The following is a 17,508-nucleotide window of genomic DNA, read 5'->3' as shown; positions in this document are numbered from 1 at the left end:
CACACCATGCATCACATTTATTAGTCAGAGGGACAAGGTTTAATTGCCCCAGTCCTGGCGACATAGGTGAGTTTTAAGGCTCTTGCAGAAGGCGAGGAGGGTGGGGGCAGTACGAATATCTGGGGGGAGCTGATTCCAGAGGGTCGGCGCCCCCACAGAGAAGGCTCTTTCCCTAGGCCCCGCCAGCCGGCATTGTTTGGCTGACAGGACCCTGAGGAGACCAACTCTGTGGGACCTAACCATCCACAGGGATTTATGTGGCAGAAGGCGGTCCCGTAAGTACATTCCTCTGTTCCTAGAATTATGAATTTATGTTCATAATTTATATTATATTTATTCATAATTTATATTATATTAGCCGCCCCGAGTCTATGGAGAGGGGCGGCATACAAATCAAATCAATCAATCAATCAATCAATCAATATTGCAATAGATATATATCCCTTAGATATATAATGCAAACCTTCCAGGGTCACCTTTTAGTAAGATGGATGACAAACAAATTAAATACCTCCCTACCTACCTATCTATATCTCCTACATGTGCTGCTTGTGTATATCAATTTCTCTCTTTTTTCCCATTGTGCACCTTCTATCTCAATTCTGATCTGGAAGATCATCCATCTCAATAAAATTTGCTGCATTGGTTATTTATGAAAAATAACCTTTCCAGTTACAAAATTTCTACTCTTAATTGAACATTGAGTGCAATCCACAGAATCCACTTGACTTTTAAACGCATATGCAATATAGTCTTTTCATAATTTTTTAAAAGAAGTTTTCTTTTTCTTTTTGTGAGAGAAAATAGCAGAGATATTATAAACATTCAGGATTTTTTCATTTTAGAAGAGTAATATACTCTGAATATTTTTTTGGTCTGTTTGCACATTTCATATAATATACATTATGTGCAAGATATTTAAATCTTGTTGCTGTCTGATCTTAAATTGCTGATGAAGCTACAGAAAATAATTGCAGTGATGCTGATGTTTCCAAAACTGCCTTAGCATGAATGAAAAACTACTGAATAAATTGCATTTGTTGCCAGAGATGAGATCTATGACGTGCTGTTAGGATGATAAGTTAATATCTCTTTCTAGTTTTTATTTAATTAACTGAAAACCTAATGAAGGATGAATCTTAAACAGACTTTTAAAATAATCTATGGTAGTCAAAATCAGCTACCAAAGAGATTCTTTCCATAGTGTGAGAGCAATACAAAAAAGAAAAGAAAAGAAAAGAAAAAAGCCCTTTCTCATTAACCATAAAAATGGGCCTCTTTTAATAGGTATGTCATAGAAACATAGAAACATAGAAGTCTGACGGCAGAAAAAGACCTCATGGTCCATCTAGTCTGCCCTTATACTATTTTCTGTATTTTATCTTAGGATGGATATATGTTTATCCCAGGCATGTTTAAATTCAGTTACTGTGGATTTATCTACCACATCTGCTGGAAGTTTGTTCCAAGGATCTACTACTCTTTCAGTAAAATAATATTTTCTCATGTTGCTTTTGATCTTTCCCCCAACTAACTTCAGATTGTGTCCCCTTGTTCTTGTGTTCACTTTCCTATTAAAAACACTTCCCTCCTGGACCTTATTTAACCCTTTAATATATTTAAATGTTTCGATCATGTCCCCCCTTTTCCTTCTGTCCTCCAGACTATACAGATTGAGTTCATTAAGTCTTCAGAAAGTCATCTCCCACATTCTTGAATAGTCAGACAAGTTGCTCTTAAATAGTAGGACCCTAAGCTGAAGTGAAGGAAGGAAGGAAGGGAGGGAGGGAGGAAGGAAGGAAGGAAGGAAGGAAGGAAGGAAGGATTTGCAATGTTCCCTGCCAGATTCTTACAAGGAAACTCAATGGGAAGGTGTAGGAAGTTGGAAGTTGTTCTTACTCCCACTGGGGTTTTTTGGGCTTGTTCTTGGTCATTCTTTTCTCTGTTTAGGTAAGAAATGATAACCCAGAGGGGTATGGGTTGTCTAGTATATAATAACAATAGCTTTTAACCCATTTTTTGAAGCCGTTAAAAACGAAGATATTAATGTGATTAAGCTTCTCCTTCAACATGGAGCCAATGTTAATGGATCCCACTGCTGGTCTGAATGGAATTCTTTGCACCAGGCTGCTTTTCAGGTAAGCTATAAATCCATAATTTCATTTCCTCATGAATAAAACTTTTACTCTTGTTCTCTTTAAAGAATAGGTTTGTGTAGTTTTTGCAAGCCATTTATTTTTGATTTGAGACAGTGTAATAAACTCAAACTTAAATGCAAATGATGATCCTCAATATGTCAAGAGCTGAAGAGAGTATGAAACGTTATGTTTTAAATAATAAAAGTATTACACATATTTAAGAAATGATCAAATATAACATGGGTCATAAATCTGTTATTGAACAATAATTCACTTAAATACTTGTTTTATCCCTTGGCAATGAGACCTTCAAATAAATGACATTTTGGTATTTAAAAAGTGAGCATCAGCCTATCGTTCCTTGGATAGACTCTCCATCTCTTTAGTTCTTTGGTGTAGTAGACTGCATTCCGACATTTACAATACATTTTTATTTCACTGTTCTAAGTATGGTAAATAGTTTTAATTATGACTTCTTTGGCTTGTGGTGGGCAGATCTTGTTGAAATCAACTGTATTATCTAAATATTCATATACAAATGGAAAAGGGCTTTTGCTTTCAGAAATAACTGCTTCCTTATCTTGATTTGGCCCTTTGTTTCTGATCCTGACCTATTTTGAATGAAGAAGCTGTTAAAGGAACACGAGGGAGGAATTTAAAAGGAATTTTTGCTCACTCCAGGAGCAAAATGTTGCAGAAATCCCTTTCAACAATGCCGTTGTTTATTTATTTACCATGTCTGTTTTTAAGATTTTCTTTGGGACCATTAGACTTTTAGTCATCCCACATCTGTAAAAACTCAAATCCTGCTTTAATTTAATCTATTGTTTTGATTTTTTTTAGGCTTTATAGCAAAACTGGCTCAGTTCTTCAATTATCCTGAAGTCCATCTAGTCTTTAAGACTAAAAAAGCCCAAAAAAATCTTATGAAGTCATTTTGTTTCTTTTTTTCTCCCTTGAGAACAGCTTTAAAAACTCCTTTGTAAATCATTCTTTCACTTGAGCTGAATTAAATGTTACAAGAAACAAAAGCCTTCATTATAAAATGGCAGCCCTCTAAATCTGTTTTGGCTTATATTTTGTGGTATCCCACTGTGTGTTTTCAGTTGTCACTAGCAATATTGTAATGGGCTACCATCAGCTGAATTTAGCTTTAAGGGACCAAGAAACTGGCTAGTAACCAAAGTGGAAATATTTCAGTTCTATAGCCATAGTTAACAACCTATCCTTTCCCCCATTTCAGAATTATTCTGAAATACTAAAATTACTCCTGGATGAAGGAGCCAACAAAGAGTCTGTGGATGATTTTGGGATCACACCTTTATTTATTGCTGCACAATATGGAAAACTGGAATGCTTAAGGATACTTATATCATATGGTAATTTCTGCAAAACTACAGTCATCATGGCTTTCATTAGTAGAAGCTGTAGGTGCATTGTATCAGATAGATTATACTATTAGCTGCTTATTTTCTGTTAAGACTCCTGATCTAGGGACTGACTGGCAGAATAGAATGCCGTGTGAAAAAACAATTTGAGTGGTTATACATCTCTTGTTGTATGATGAGACCAAATGATGTATCTATGATCAATTTTATATGACCTCCTCCCCCGCCCGCCCAAAGCAGTCTCACATGGAATGGCTGGCAACTTCCCAACTTCCCTTTGGATTCCACTGAATCCTAATTGAGGAAAAACTGGGTTAGACAATAAAGAATTTAAACTAGGAATAGACCATGATAATAGCAAAACAAACAAACCAAACCCAAACCCCAATGAACAGTTGGGTCAAACATGAAATTACTGGTAATTAGAATTTATTGAGACCTTTATCAGTAGTTATGTACATTTTTGCTATCATGTTCATAGTATGAATGCTAGTCTTGCCAAATTTTATTGTGTTAAAATAAATGCCTAACTGAAGTTGGAAATAAAGATGATTCTGTCCCTATGATTGTTCTCATGAGCAGCAAAGATTCCGCTCTTGTGAAGAGCTTTTGAAGAGAATAGAGTGATGAACATTGCTCCTAATGGATATGTTTGAGTTGCATTTAATACTTGGTGTTTGGATAGAAATAGGTACATTGCTGATTTGTAGAAATGCCTAAAAGATTCAGCATTGTTATTGTAATTCTAGTAGTTATACTAATTCCTGTCTAAGTATAGAGTATAAAAATAGTGAGGCATTAAATATTGAGCCATTAAAAATGAAGAGCATACCCTTTTTTAAAGGGTATTTTATTAATAGGCGTTAACCAATGTTCCCTCTAATTCTTTTCCGGTGTGGGCGGAAAAGTATAGTGTTTGAGCGACAGTCCCTTTGGGACTGGGCGGCATAGAAAAATAAATAAATAAATAAGAAAAAAATCCCCTTCTTTTTTTATTAAAAGAAATTAACAATAAAACAAAACCAAAATCTATTACTATTATTATCTTCTTTTTTTCCCTCCCTGTCTCCTCCCCCCTTTTGTGTGTGTGTGTGTGTGTGTGTGTGTGTGTGAACTCTTGAACCATTTCCAATTAGAGGTGAGCTATTGGAAATGGTTCAAGAGTTCACACACACACACACACACACACACACACACACACACACAAACGGCTGGGATTTTTTTTCTCTGTTATTATTTGGGTGCTTTTTACCATATGCTTTAAATCAAGAGTCATTTCTCTCTCTTTCTCTCCCCCCCTCTTACTCTCTCACTCTCTCACGCACTCAGCTTACGGGGAACAGTGGCGTTAACTATTTGTAAAGGGTATTGATTATATATGAACTATTTGTAAAGGGTATTGATTATATATGAAAATTGATATGGAAGCGATTAGGAGAGATTTGAAACATTTCAGCCTATTCAACGTGAGATACTAGAATTCGGAACAGCTTAAATGGTGTCTTAGCTAATAGTATATTTTTATAGCATTAAAAAATTGGGCAGCTATTTTTATTCAGATGTCAAAAGTGAAGGTGGTAGCATTGTATTCTATAACTTCCTGAAATTGATTTATTGTAAAACAATTTGATGTTGTTGTTATATTTTTTATTGTACTGTGATTGGAGAGGGGAAAAAAAATATTTGCCAAAAAAAATGAAGAGCATTATCAAATTATTAAAATTCCTTTATCAGGAGCAAACATCAATTGTCAAGCAAAAGATCAAGCTACACCCCTCTTCATTGCGGCCCAGGAGGGCAATGACCAATGTGTGGAGTTGTTACTAGCCGAAGGAGCCAATCCAAATCTATACTGCAATGAAGAGGAATGGCAGCTACCTATCCATGCAGCAGCACAAATGGGACACAGCAAGTAGGTGATATGAAAAAATTGCTCTTAGTTTCTGTTAAACCTGGAGCTCCATAAAGGAAGAAAGACTGAGCATAAATTATGAAATAAGAATTAATGTAAGATATTTTGAATAATGGAAACACAATTCCTATTTATGACTATATTTTCTAAGAAATATTAGAAATCATTTAATCTTTCAGCATTTTTACAGTTGATGAATCAGTTTTGTATCTGCTGATTGTGACGTAGTAAAATTTTACTTAAAATGTTTTTCTAATATATTTCACTTTGTGTTTTTTATATAATAATAATAATAATAATAATAATAATAATAATGATTTATTAGATTTGTATGCTGCCCCTCTCCAAGGACTCGGGGTGGCTCACAACAACATAAACAGTGTACAAGTGCAATTTTAAAAATACAATTTAAAACCCTTATAATTAAATAAAATAATCACACAACCCAATCAAACCATACACCAACCTTGACAATTGGGGTATGTGTTAATTTCCCCATGCCTGGCAGCAAAGATGAGTTTTTAATAACTTACGAAAGGCGAGGAGGGTGGGGGCAGTCCTAATCTCTGGGGGGAGTTGGTTCCAGAGGGCTGGGGCCGCCACAGAGAAGGCTCTTCTCCTGTAGTACTACACACTAACCCAGTGATGGCCCCTCACCTTCATATCAAACATGTGTCTGGGATGTTGTTTGAATGAACAGACCAAGCTGTGGAACTTGGGTAGATTAAAGGAGGGGTATCATGGACAAGAAAAGAGATTTAAAAATAAAATATATTTCTATCATAATGTATTAACATTTAGATTTATCTTTGTAGTAGCTTTAAAAAAATCAGTGTGATTATTTTACTGTAAAAGTTTGTTCCCCAAACCTAGGTGATTTTTACGTTTTAAAAAGTAAAGAAGCATCATTTATAGTGTGGTTACCTCAGTGTTTCCCTCTGCTGGAAAAAGAAAAGTTCGGCTTCTTTTAAAATCTGGGAGCAAAATTTGAATTGAGACTGGGAAAACTAGGAATTAACATTCCAATCTAAGTAGCTGAAGAACTGGGAATATCTGTTTAGGAAGGTGGCTTGTTTAACATTGCACTGGCTTTTGATTTATATTTCTTTGTGGTGGCTAAAGTCTAATGTTATTTCTTTGATGAATTGAGTACGTAACCTCAGTCTTCAATCTATCAGGTTGCAGATGGAGATTCCAAATCTTCTCTGGAATGTTTATGTAATCTTTAATATTAATTTGTAATACCTAACCCATCTTTTCCCCCCCTCAGAATGAGAAACAGCATCTTGCCTGTTGAGAATAATGCATTATCCTTTGTATTTTTCCTTTCAGTCAGCTGTTTTATTGCAATCTGAACAGGCCTGTCATTTATCTTTCACATTCACCATCTGGATTTTTAAAAAAAATTAAATATTTTATTTTATTTATTTTATTTATTCGCCTTCTATGCCACCCAATCCTGAAGGACCTAAGGTGGCTTACAAAATAATATAATAAATACAAAAAGATGCAAGCAATAAAAAAGAAGTTGAATATAATATCTAAAACTAAACCCCATAATAAAACCTATTTGTTTAAAAAACAGTCATAATAGAAATACATTTTGTCATTTCCGTTTTTAAAATAAAATTTGGTTGTGTTTTTTTCTGGTGAGATTGGTCTATCACCCAAGGAGGAGAGGAAGGGTGATAATCCAGCTACAGTTTTACATGCTAGATGACCAGCAGGTTACATTACTGCAATTACTTTGCTTGTTTGCTTTTTAATCAGTTAATTGCTGAAAAAGGCAACATTGGTTTGATAGTCCTATTTCCGCCACAAAATGAAATGTTGCCATTCCAAAGCAAAAGATGGGCCCAGAAGACTCACCTCTGAAAGAAAAGGTTTAAAACCTTATACTTTTTACCCAATGGGTTCAGTTATCCACTATGGAAGCCCTTGAATCCAGCTTATCTGCTGTTAAAAGCATGGAAGAATTTATGCCATGTTCTTGGCAGCAAAATTGAGGTTACTTGCAACTGCCTCTTCTGAGATTTTTTTAACCAATATGTCTTGCACTGGTATTTTTTAAAGGTCTCGTATCCATCAGGTGAGACCCTACTTAGTTTTAGAATGCAGATGAGATCAGCCATTTGTTACCATTTGCTGAGATTTCAATTTTAGACAGACCACATTAAAAGGTAGCAAATAATGGTTTTTGTTTTAAGGTCAGGAAAACGTTGTTTTTATCTGTAAAATACATAACAAATATTATTTTGTTTGCTTACACAGTAACATTTATTTTATATTTTTGCAGTATATTGCGCATGCTGATACCAGTTACTGACCGGGCATGTGGTAGTGCTGAAGGCAAAGTGAGTCCTGTCTACTCTGCAATCTACAATGGTCAGGAAATTTGCTTGGAACTTTTGCTTAAGGAAGGTTACAGTCCGGATGCTCAGTCTTGTCCTGTTTTTGACTGCAAATCGCCAATGTCTCTTGCTTTTCAAAAAAGGTACGTATGTTCTTTGCAGTTATTACAGGACAAGAAAGTTATGGGAACTATAAACCTGTGGCAAGATGGGCAGCCAATAAATTTTAAAAATAAACAAACAACCTAGCAAACAAGGTGAATATCATGGGACCAGTAACTGGTTTCTATTAAAGGCTTTTCAAACTTTCTCCTTTCAGGTAATATTTCATCTTTAGTGTGCCTGTTAAAGTAGATGCTCGGAAATGCCTTAGAGTAGTACTACACAAACATATTGGCCTCAGGATCCCTTTACATTCTTAAAAATGATTCAGGATTCCAAAGAGCTTTTGTTTATGCGGGCTATATCTTGCAATATTTATTGTATTAGAAATCAAAACTGAGAAATGTTAACATATTTATTTGACTTTGTGACATCTGTAAAGCTCTCAGGAACTCTTGGGGGTTCCCAGAGCTCAGTTTGTGAACCACTGCTTTAGAACAAAAAGCCTCACATTTCAGGAGAAATCGGCCAATATGGGAAGGTGAGATAGTATGTGAAAGCTTCTCTGCTGTTATTGATCCTTTTTATGGAACTGTTATTAAACTAAGGAATCTTCTTGTTCTTCATATCAGATTACAATATTATTGTAACCTTGTAGAGGGTTCTCATGATATAGGAAACTTGTTGACAAACAAGTTGTGATCCCCTTATATAGAGCGCTGGTGAGACCACATTTGGAGTACTGTGTTCAGTTCTGGAGACCTCACCTACGAAAAGATATTGACAAAATTGAACGGGTCCAAAGACGGACTACAAGAATGGTGGAAGGTCTTAAGCATAAAACGTATCAGGAAAGACTTAATGAACTCAATCTGTATAGTCTGGAGGACAGAAGGAAAAGGGGGGACATGATCGAAACATTTAAATATGTTAAAGGGTTAAATAAGGTTCAGGAGGGAAGTGTTTTTAATAGGAAAGTGAACACAAGAACAAGGGGACACAATCTGAAGTTAGTTGGGGGAATGATCAAAGGCAACATGAGAAAATATTATTTTACTGAAAGAGTGGTAGATCCTTGGAACAAACTTCCAGCAGACGTGGTTGGTAAATCCACAGTAACTGAATTTAAACATGCCTGGGATAAACATATATCCATCCTAAGATAAAATACAGAAAATAGTATAAGGGCAGACTAGATGGACCATGAGGTCTTTTTCTGCCGTCAGTCTTCTATGTTTCTAACTCTGAAATGCCTTTTACCTAAATGAAAAGGTAAAGAAGCAGAGTAACAAAGTTGAGAGATTTTTTATTTTATTTAATACCCCCCTGATAATTATACTTCCACAAGCAGTTGGAGAAAATCATACTAAAAAAACCCTCTGCCAGTCAGATGAATTCATGTACAGGAGTGCTGATAACAAGCTTGGTCTAATGGTTAGGGCATCAGGTTGGAAACTGGAAGAATGAGTTCTAGTACTGCCGTAGCCATGAAAGCCAGCTGGGTATCCTGGGGCAATCACTCTCTTAGCCCAACTCACTTCGTAAGATTGCTGTTGGGGGCGGGAGACAATAGGAGGAAGAAGAAATATTACATATGTTTATATAAAAAAAAATAAAGGTGGGATAAAGAAATAAAAATAAACAAATACATAAAATACACAGTATATTATTGATTTGTATTATAAAATAGTTACATATTTATGAAATATTTCAGTAAAAATACATTTCAAATTTCAAAAATACATTTCAAAAATACATTTCAAAATAAATTATTGAATTTATTTGACTAGAACACTTATAACATTTGGTAATCCAAATTAAATATTTCTGTTCAATTGTTCTTGGAAAGGTTTCAAGAATTACTTACATGTGAGGCATATTTTGTTCAATAGGCTTTTAAGTGGGTTTAGAATAGTGAAAAAAATATGCAGGAAAATAAATTGAGTTCATCTCTTTACAAATGTAATATTACTGTTTTCTACTATTTATTATTGACCCTTCACAATTTATGATTATGAAACAAAGGTTATGTAAAATTAACTTTTTATTTTAAATACTGCTTTCTCTTCTTTTATCAGAGCATTTGTTCTAAACCACTAAATCACACTTTCAAAGTTATCTAGAAATAGCCTAGCTAGGTTCATAACATCATTGTAAAAATTTTTTAAAGTGATATTCTTCCCTCTGAACATATTTTTTTCTTTCTGCTATAATTTTTTTGAAAGCTGTCTCTCATGAACATTTGATATTTTTGAAATTGAATGGAATGATTATTTTTACAACATTTTTGCTCGAAATTGTTGTTGTATTCTGTTATTCTTAATCTGTATTTTTAAAATTTTCGAAGTGCCCGTTATTAAGATGCTACTGTGTTTCCCCCAAAATAAGACAGATATAAGAATATACACAAATCTAGAAAATACATTGAATCCACCAAAGGATTTGATAAGCTAGTTTTCTTCAAATTCCTGGCCTCCACATACATTTGGAGATCATTGTCTCCTGCTCTGCTCAATCTGTCCTAGAGGGCTCTGTTGGAAAGATTGTTGCAGATAGAAACTCACCCCTCAGCTCATGTTTGGTGAACTTTATGGATGGTTTGTTGAAATATTCTGCTGAACTGTCATTTGTATTCAAAGAACTCAACTAATTTAATGGATGGTGTAGGGAGGTTCAGTCATTAACCTAGTGCCATTAAGAAGGAATGTACCAGCTATTTAGCAAATTAACTAACTGGTAGGTTACAGGTTAATTTTTGGAAAATTTGTTTGCATAAATGCTCTGTTACCATTATTTAATATTATTTGTTGCAGATGTTCAGACTGGATTGGGGATTTTTGTCTATTTGTTAAGTCCTTTCCAAGGGATAGTCAGATGTGGATATTTATGGTGTTGCATACGGTATTTTTTGGTGTATAAGACGCACCGATGTATAAGACTCACCTAAATTTTAGAGGAGGAAAACAAGGAAAAAAGCATTCTGAACCAAATGGTGTAGTATTATATTGTTTAATAAAATACCAGTGTAGCAGAATACGTTTTACAATCATGTATACTTTTTAAAACCATGTACACTTTTTACAAGGGAGGGAGGGGGAGGGAGAGGGAGGGAGGGAGGGAGAGAGAGAGAGAGAGAGAGAGAGAGAGAGAGAGAGAGAGAGAGAGAGAGAGAGAGAAATGAAACAAATCCTGCAAAGACATAGGGCTTGGAAAACATTCTTCACAGACAGAAAAAATGAGAAACAATGCAAGGTAAGAGCTGGGAAGATTGTTAGCAGCTAGTTAGGGCTGGGGGGGGAAAAGCTGCATTCAGTGTATAAGATGCACCCTAATTATCAGCCTATTTGGGGGAGGAAAAAGGTGCGTCTAATACACAGAAAAATACGGCATATTGTCACACTACGTTTTTTTATGTTTGTTCAGCATGTCTGAAGCGGACTAGAATCAGTGAACTTTAATATATGGTTACAATGCCCAGTATTACTTTATATGCCATTGTGAGTGTCTTGAGTTGGGTTAGGAAAGCAATTGGACAGCTGATTATCGTATCAAGACATTAATGCAGGAAGGTGTACAGCTTAAGATGAAATCAACAGAATAATTAAATGCAGAAGGATTTAGGTTGATTTTTCTATGCACAATTACACATATTATCACATGATGAGAGATGTGAGTAAAACTGCCTTTTGCAATTTACTTGATGGTGAATTTGTCAATCTCAACGATGTTGCAGTTGTAATGAAATTGTACCCAAGGCACCTATTACTATTGGTACTACCTTTGCTTTGGCCAAGCTATGCACTCTTCCATTATTACTTACTCTGGTCGTTGTTCTTTGCAGAACTGGTCCATTCGTTTTAAATATTCTCTTATTAGACTTGATCTGTAATAATTTGTACAAATGTCTGTGTCTTTGTTTTCAATCATTGTATATTTGTGACGGGTAAACACCTTTTCTCCCATTAGTTGTGATGCTGATGTTGATCCTGGTTGCTTAGCCAACAGTTTGATTTTTGATTGTCCATTTTTCACTACATGTCCTGGGACTCCCAATTTCTAGCATGATCCTTGTTAACCTGGGTGACAACTGAGCCAATATGGATTTCTGTAAACTACGTTTCACCATATATTTTTAAGGGGGAAAAATATGTTTGACTCTTGAGGAGTTCTGCCCAGTATGGTTGAACCTCTGGCGTAGTTCTCATCTTCCTCACAGCGCAAAAGCCCCACAACCATGTCAAGGTAATATCTCACTGGGTTTATTATTTAATTTATTTGCTGCCCATCTCACCACAAGGCAACTCTTGAGTGGCTTGCAAGGTGTAACATGTATATGTCTTCTACATTTCTTGCAGAAGTGAAATAATTCTCATTCTTCTGAAATATGGAATCAAAATTCTTGAAACAGATTTAGGCCTTTGCCTGCTACATAGAAGATATGGTCTATTTCGGCATTTCTTGAGAAAGGATTGCAAGCTCCCACGTCAGCAGCATCTGGCAGAATTTACAAAGCTTGCAATCAGTGCAGGACATGACTACAAAGAATGGCTGCCCTCACTCTTGCTAGCTGGGTTTAATCCTATGAATCTTCTCATTCATGATTGGTAAGCAAGGCACTATAGGCATATAAGTATACAGTGGAACCCCGACATAAGAGCTGCTCTACTTAAGAGCAACTCGAGATAAGAGCTGGGAGGGGAGAGATATTTTTGTTCTACTTACAAGCCCAAATTCGAGATTCAAGCGCCAAGGAGCTGTCTCCTGAAGCCAAACGCTAACTTCCGCGTTCGGCTTCAGGAGACAGCTGCGAAGCGGCGCGCGTGTTTTAAAAGGTTGCAGCCGGCCTGGGGGGCTCGGGGGGGGGGTGCTTGCAGCTTTCTTTCTTGCTCTTTTTCTTTCTCTCTTTTACCTTCCATTCCTCTATTTCTTCTTTTCTTTCTCCTTCCCACCTTCTTCCCTCCCTCCCTCCCTCCACTCATTCCTCTCTTACTCTCCCCTTTCATAAGTTTCCTTGCTTCCTTCCTCTGTTCCTGTCCCTTCCCCCTTTCTTTCTTTCTTTCTTTCTTTCTTTCTTTCTTTCTTTCTTTCTTTCTTTCTTTCTTTCTTTCTTTCTTGCTTTCTTGCTTGCTTGCTTGCTTGCTTGCTTGCTTGCTTGCTCTTTTTCTTTCTCTCTTTTACCTTCCCTTCCTCTATTTCTTCTTTTCTTTCTCCTTCCCACCTTCTTCCCTCCCTCCCTCCCTTCACTCATTCCTCTCTTACTCTCCCCTTTCATAAGTTTCCTTGCTTCCTTCCTCTGTTCCTGTCCCTTCCCTCTTTCCTTCCTTCCTTCCCACCCTCCGTCCATTCATTCACCCATTCCTCTCTTGATCGCTTAAAGCCGGTCCCTGGTGCAAAAAGGGTTGGGGACCTCTGTCCTACAGGATTGGGTGGCAGAGAAGTTGAACATATGTAAATTTAAAAGTTTAAGAAAGTTTACAAGTTAAGTGAAAGAAACTTCATTATTCATTTATATGTACATGTACATTTCTTCATTAAAAACATGTCTTTCTGCATAATTTAGACTAACTTTGTGAGTTTTTTGAGGGCTGGAACCAATTAAAATTATTTACATTAATTCCTATGGGGAAAAGTCGTTCGAGATAAGAGCTGCTCGACTTAAGAGCCCAGGTCCGGAACGAATTAAACTCGTATCTCGAGGTACCACTGTACTTTATAATTGTGTATGCATACTGGTGTGCTGCTAAATGTTTTAAGAATCAACTCTGCTGGCTCAATTGTTACTACTGTTATCGGTGGAGCAGCTGATTAATGTACAAGGTGTTCAGGCTCACCTCTGCTGTGAATCAGCTCACAAAATTAAAAAAAATTATCAATAGGCTCAGCAATCTACGGAGTCTACGGAGAGGGGCGGCATACTAATAAATCTAATTAATAATAATAATAATAATAATAATAATAATAATCATCATCATCATCATCATCATCATCATGCTCCAGCTCACCACTATGTTTACATACGATTTACATACATACATCTGTTTGTAGGCATACAGATATACAAAGATCTATTCATTCATGCATCCATATATTTTATATCTTAGGAATTGCTTTTGTTACTCAACCTTATTGTGTGGAAATGCTATCTTGAATAGAAGTGGGTACAGGGTGTCCAGCAAACCTGGAAAACAAGAAAATCGGAATTATCAGGGAAATCTGCAGTTCGGGAAATATCAGGGAATTATTAGGGAATTCGTGAAAAAAATGGAATAAATCAGGGGGGGAAACCAAACTGTATTAAAATGTTTAAAAATCGGGAAAATCATGTAAAAAAACAAAACGGATCATGCTGCCTGAGAGAGTCAAGCAAAAATGAGCACCATTTGGTATGACATCATCTATTACTGTGCCTTAACTAGATCGCAAGTTACAGGGAAATATTAGGGAAATATCAGGGAATTTCAAAATGCTTTCCCCATGAACACCCTGTGTGTAGTTCAGGTAGGATTTCAAATTTATGACATTTCTCCCCATCCAAATTCACCGATCAAAACAAATTACAGAAACATAATTTAGAATTATGGAATGTTGAAGCCTAATTTAGAGTTGATACCAGGACTGTACTGACTGCCAAGTCCTTCCTAAAGTTAGAATGCACTCCTGACAACTACTAAACTTCTTTTATCCATTCATATAACAAAAAATAATAGATGTGTAACTTTGTTATTACTATGGCTAAAAGTGGCTTGTCAGAAATCCATAATCTCTTGCAGATCAGTACATTCTGATAGTAACTTTTGCCCACTTCTGTCTCATATACTGTAATGTCCTCATTCTCACTATGTGTGGAATGTTGCATATGTTTGGAAATACATGCATGAACCTTCGGCAATAGTGTCCACTATTATTTATATGCCATTGTGAGTGTCTTGAATTAGGCTAAGAAAGCAATTGGACAGTTGGTTATCGTACCGGACAGGAAGATGCAGGAAAATGTACAGTTTAAGATGAAACCAACAGAATAATTAACAGAAGAAGTATTTTCTATGCATTATTAAGAGAGAAATTGAATGTAGCTAAAAAGCTAACTAGACTGGGACAATATAAGGTGAAGTTAGAAATTGCATTATGGACATGTGATTGCTTAAATGTACAAACTTTTGTTGAAAAATTTGAAAAAAACCCATGTTTAAAAGTGCATAATGAAATGGATTAAGATTTTGGGTTCCAATATACGGATGTATCAAAGGAATGCACTACTAATGTATGTCACAAGATAAATTATCTAACATATATAAAGACATTTCTAATTAATGTTGGAAATGTGAAAAGCACAAAGGGACTTTTTTTTGCCATGCATGGATTTGCAAAAAAGAAAAAAAAAGAAAAAAGGATACAAATACATGATGATATTCAAAGAATTTTAATAATTAATATTCAGGTGAAATCAATATTTTTGAGACTTTTGGAGTCCAATTAGATATTATTTTGTATATGGTTGTATATGGTAACGACAGTGAGGCTATGGCTATTATATGCCTAAAGATTATTAAGTGTATATGATGATGCAAAGAATTTTAGATTAATGTTGAGATGAAATCAGAATTCTTTTTATATGGATTTGGGCTTGTCAATTATAGACAATTTATGGAAGACTGGTTTTATATATGGTAATGCAAGATTATATGTCCAAAAATGGGAAAATAGTGATATATCCACAGTGGAGATAAGAATTATGAAGATGGCATAATTAACAGTGATTGCAAAATTGACCTACTATATTTAATCAGGAATGAGACAATAAGTATTATTTTGACTGATGTTAACATTTTCTTAGGTGGACTGGTGGTTTAGAGTTATTGTGTACCCAAGCCTCCCACCTGTCATTTATCAGAGCATCAGGAATAACAAAAAATCTACTCGCAAGCCTGGGATGAGTGCTTAGATTCCACTCTATTTGTATGGAAAGTAATATTATGATAACAGTAACATTAGCGCTCAGACTTATATACTGCCCCATATTGCTTTACAGCATTTTCTGGGCAGTTCACAGTGTCAGCATATTGCCTCCAACATCTGGGTTCTTTGAATGATGGAAGACATCATCAAGGATTGAACTCCAGGTTGTGGGCAGTCAGCCTGCAATACTGCGTTCTAACCTCTTTGCTACCAGGGTTTATTACCCAAAATATTGCCATCCTAGGAGTCTAGGTGGTAGTCTCATGCTATTATCTGGGCTTGTTGCATAACAATATTACAGCAGCTTGTTGCATAACAATGTTACAGCAGCAAATTAATAGAAAGCTCCTTTGCATTTATTAGCTTGTCTGCTATCTGTCATTTTTGTGGGATAGATAGTTATATACATTTTTATAAAATAAGTAGCTTGGCATATCTTGGCATATCCTTCAAATGATGTGAAAATAATGCTGGCTTTTCCTCTTGATTTAAATCCTATATCAGTCTATCCTCTCTTTCTGGGATTCTGCTGCCTGACTCTGTTAATATTTAGAATTCAGAGCTTGAGCTAAGATTTAAAACTACAGAATGGAAACACTATGACCTAAGTAAATAATTATGGTTAAAGCTGTTGGAAGTGAACTTGCAAATTGCATGTTTTCCCCAGTGGAATAAGCCAGGTTGATAGAGAAGTTAATTCTGTGAACAGTTTCAGCTTACAGTGTCAAGATCTGATAATCAGGTTTTGCATTCATAGGAGTGCTGATGTAATGCAACACCATAGTTAATTCTGAAAAAGGGGAGAATTTGTACTATAGAAAAAATATGCGAGTTAGGGCAAATAGCATTTGTTGAATTTTAATGATAATTACGACATTAAAGAAAATTATTTCTGCTTCAGGCCTAATGAAGAGCAAACTCATAGCATTTAGCCATGGTTATTATGTTAAACTGCACCATGATTAAATGTTCTAATGGGTGTAGTGAAAAGTTTTAAGGAACAAGCCTATGATGTTGCTCCTCAACTTCCTAATACCCCTATTGTATCTATACCTTAGAACAGCTTAGATCTTAGAACAGGTAGAGGTTTGGAACAAAAGTGAATTATTGGAAGACAATGGGGCTGGAGGTGAATTGAAGATTATTGTGCTGGTCCTTCACAGTTCTATGTTCTTTTTCAAATTCAAACTCTGTTGCTCCCTCAGTGAAAGCAGGTGGTCTGCTATTTTTCCAGTGAAAAGGAAAATTGCTTTATGCTGCGTTCCTAAAACTTTGAACAAATACAAAAAATGAAACATACACACACTCCTTCCCATGTAGAAAAGACCAAATATATTCTCTTTGCTTTTAAAGGGCAGAAGTCATCTTGTTGCAGAATACATTAGATTTACAGCCATTTTAAACTAATAAAAAGACCTTGTGTTCTGAAGCCAAATATCATCAAAGGTCACAAAAAACACAGCCTCTGTATGATTCTGTTAAGTGCTTTGATCCTTTATGGATACTCGTGAGACAATGAAACTGATCGATTACAGTAGTTGAACAAAGTTATGATTTCCAGTTGGCAGTATGATTTTTGAATAATTTACTACATACTCTATAATTGGAGTATGTATGTGTTTGTTATCCAGAATGCAAGCATTCTGTACTAAGATCTATTA

The 17,508-nt window shown here is 35.6% G+C and overlaps 1 protein-coding gene across 5 annotated transcripts in view; it reads left to right on the top strand.

Annotated features, from left to right (window-relative positions):
• ASB3 (ankyrin repeat and SOCS box containing 3) overlaps window positions 1-17,508 on the top strand; it is a 65,654-nt gene that overhangs the window by 36,453 nt on the left and 11,693 nt on the right. For all 5 annotated transcript variants that reach the window (XM_070734747.1, XM_070734746.1, XM_070734744.1 and 2 more), the window contains exons 4-8: window positions 2,026-2,138; window positions 3,382-3,517; window positions 5,261-5,438; window positions 7,735-7,932; window positions 12,247-12,495. In XM_070734747.1, the coding sequence (XP_070590848.1) occupies window positions 2,026-2,138; window positions 3,382-3,517; window positions 5,261-5,438; window positions 7,735-7,932; window positions 12,247-12,495 (874 nt within the window). The remainder of the gene's footprint in view (window positions 1-2,025; window positions 2,139-3,381; window positions 3,518-5,260; window positions 5,439-7,734; window positions 7,933-12,246; window positions 12,496-17,508) is intronic.

The sequence above is a fragment of the Erythrolamprus reginae genome, chromosome 1 (assembly GCF_031021105.1).
Source record: "Erythrolamprus reginae isolate rEryReg1 chromosome 1, rEryReg1.hap1, whole genome shotgun sequence".
NCBI classification, from domain to species: Eukaryota; Metazoa; Chordata; class Lepidosauria; order Squamata; family Dipsadidae; genus Erythrolamprus; species Erythrolamprus reginae.
This window is presented reverse-complemented; position numbering and strand designations above follow the sequence as displayed.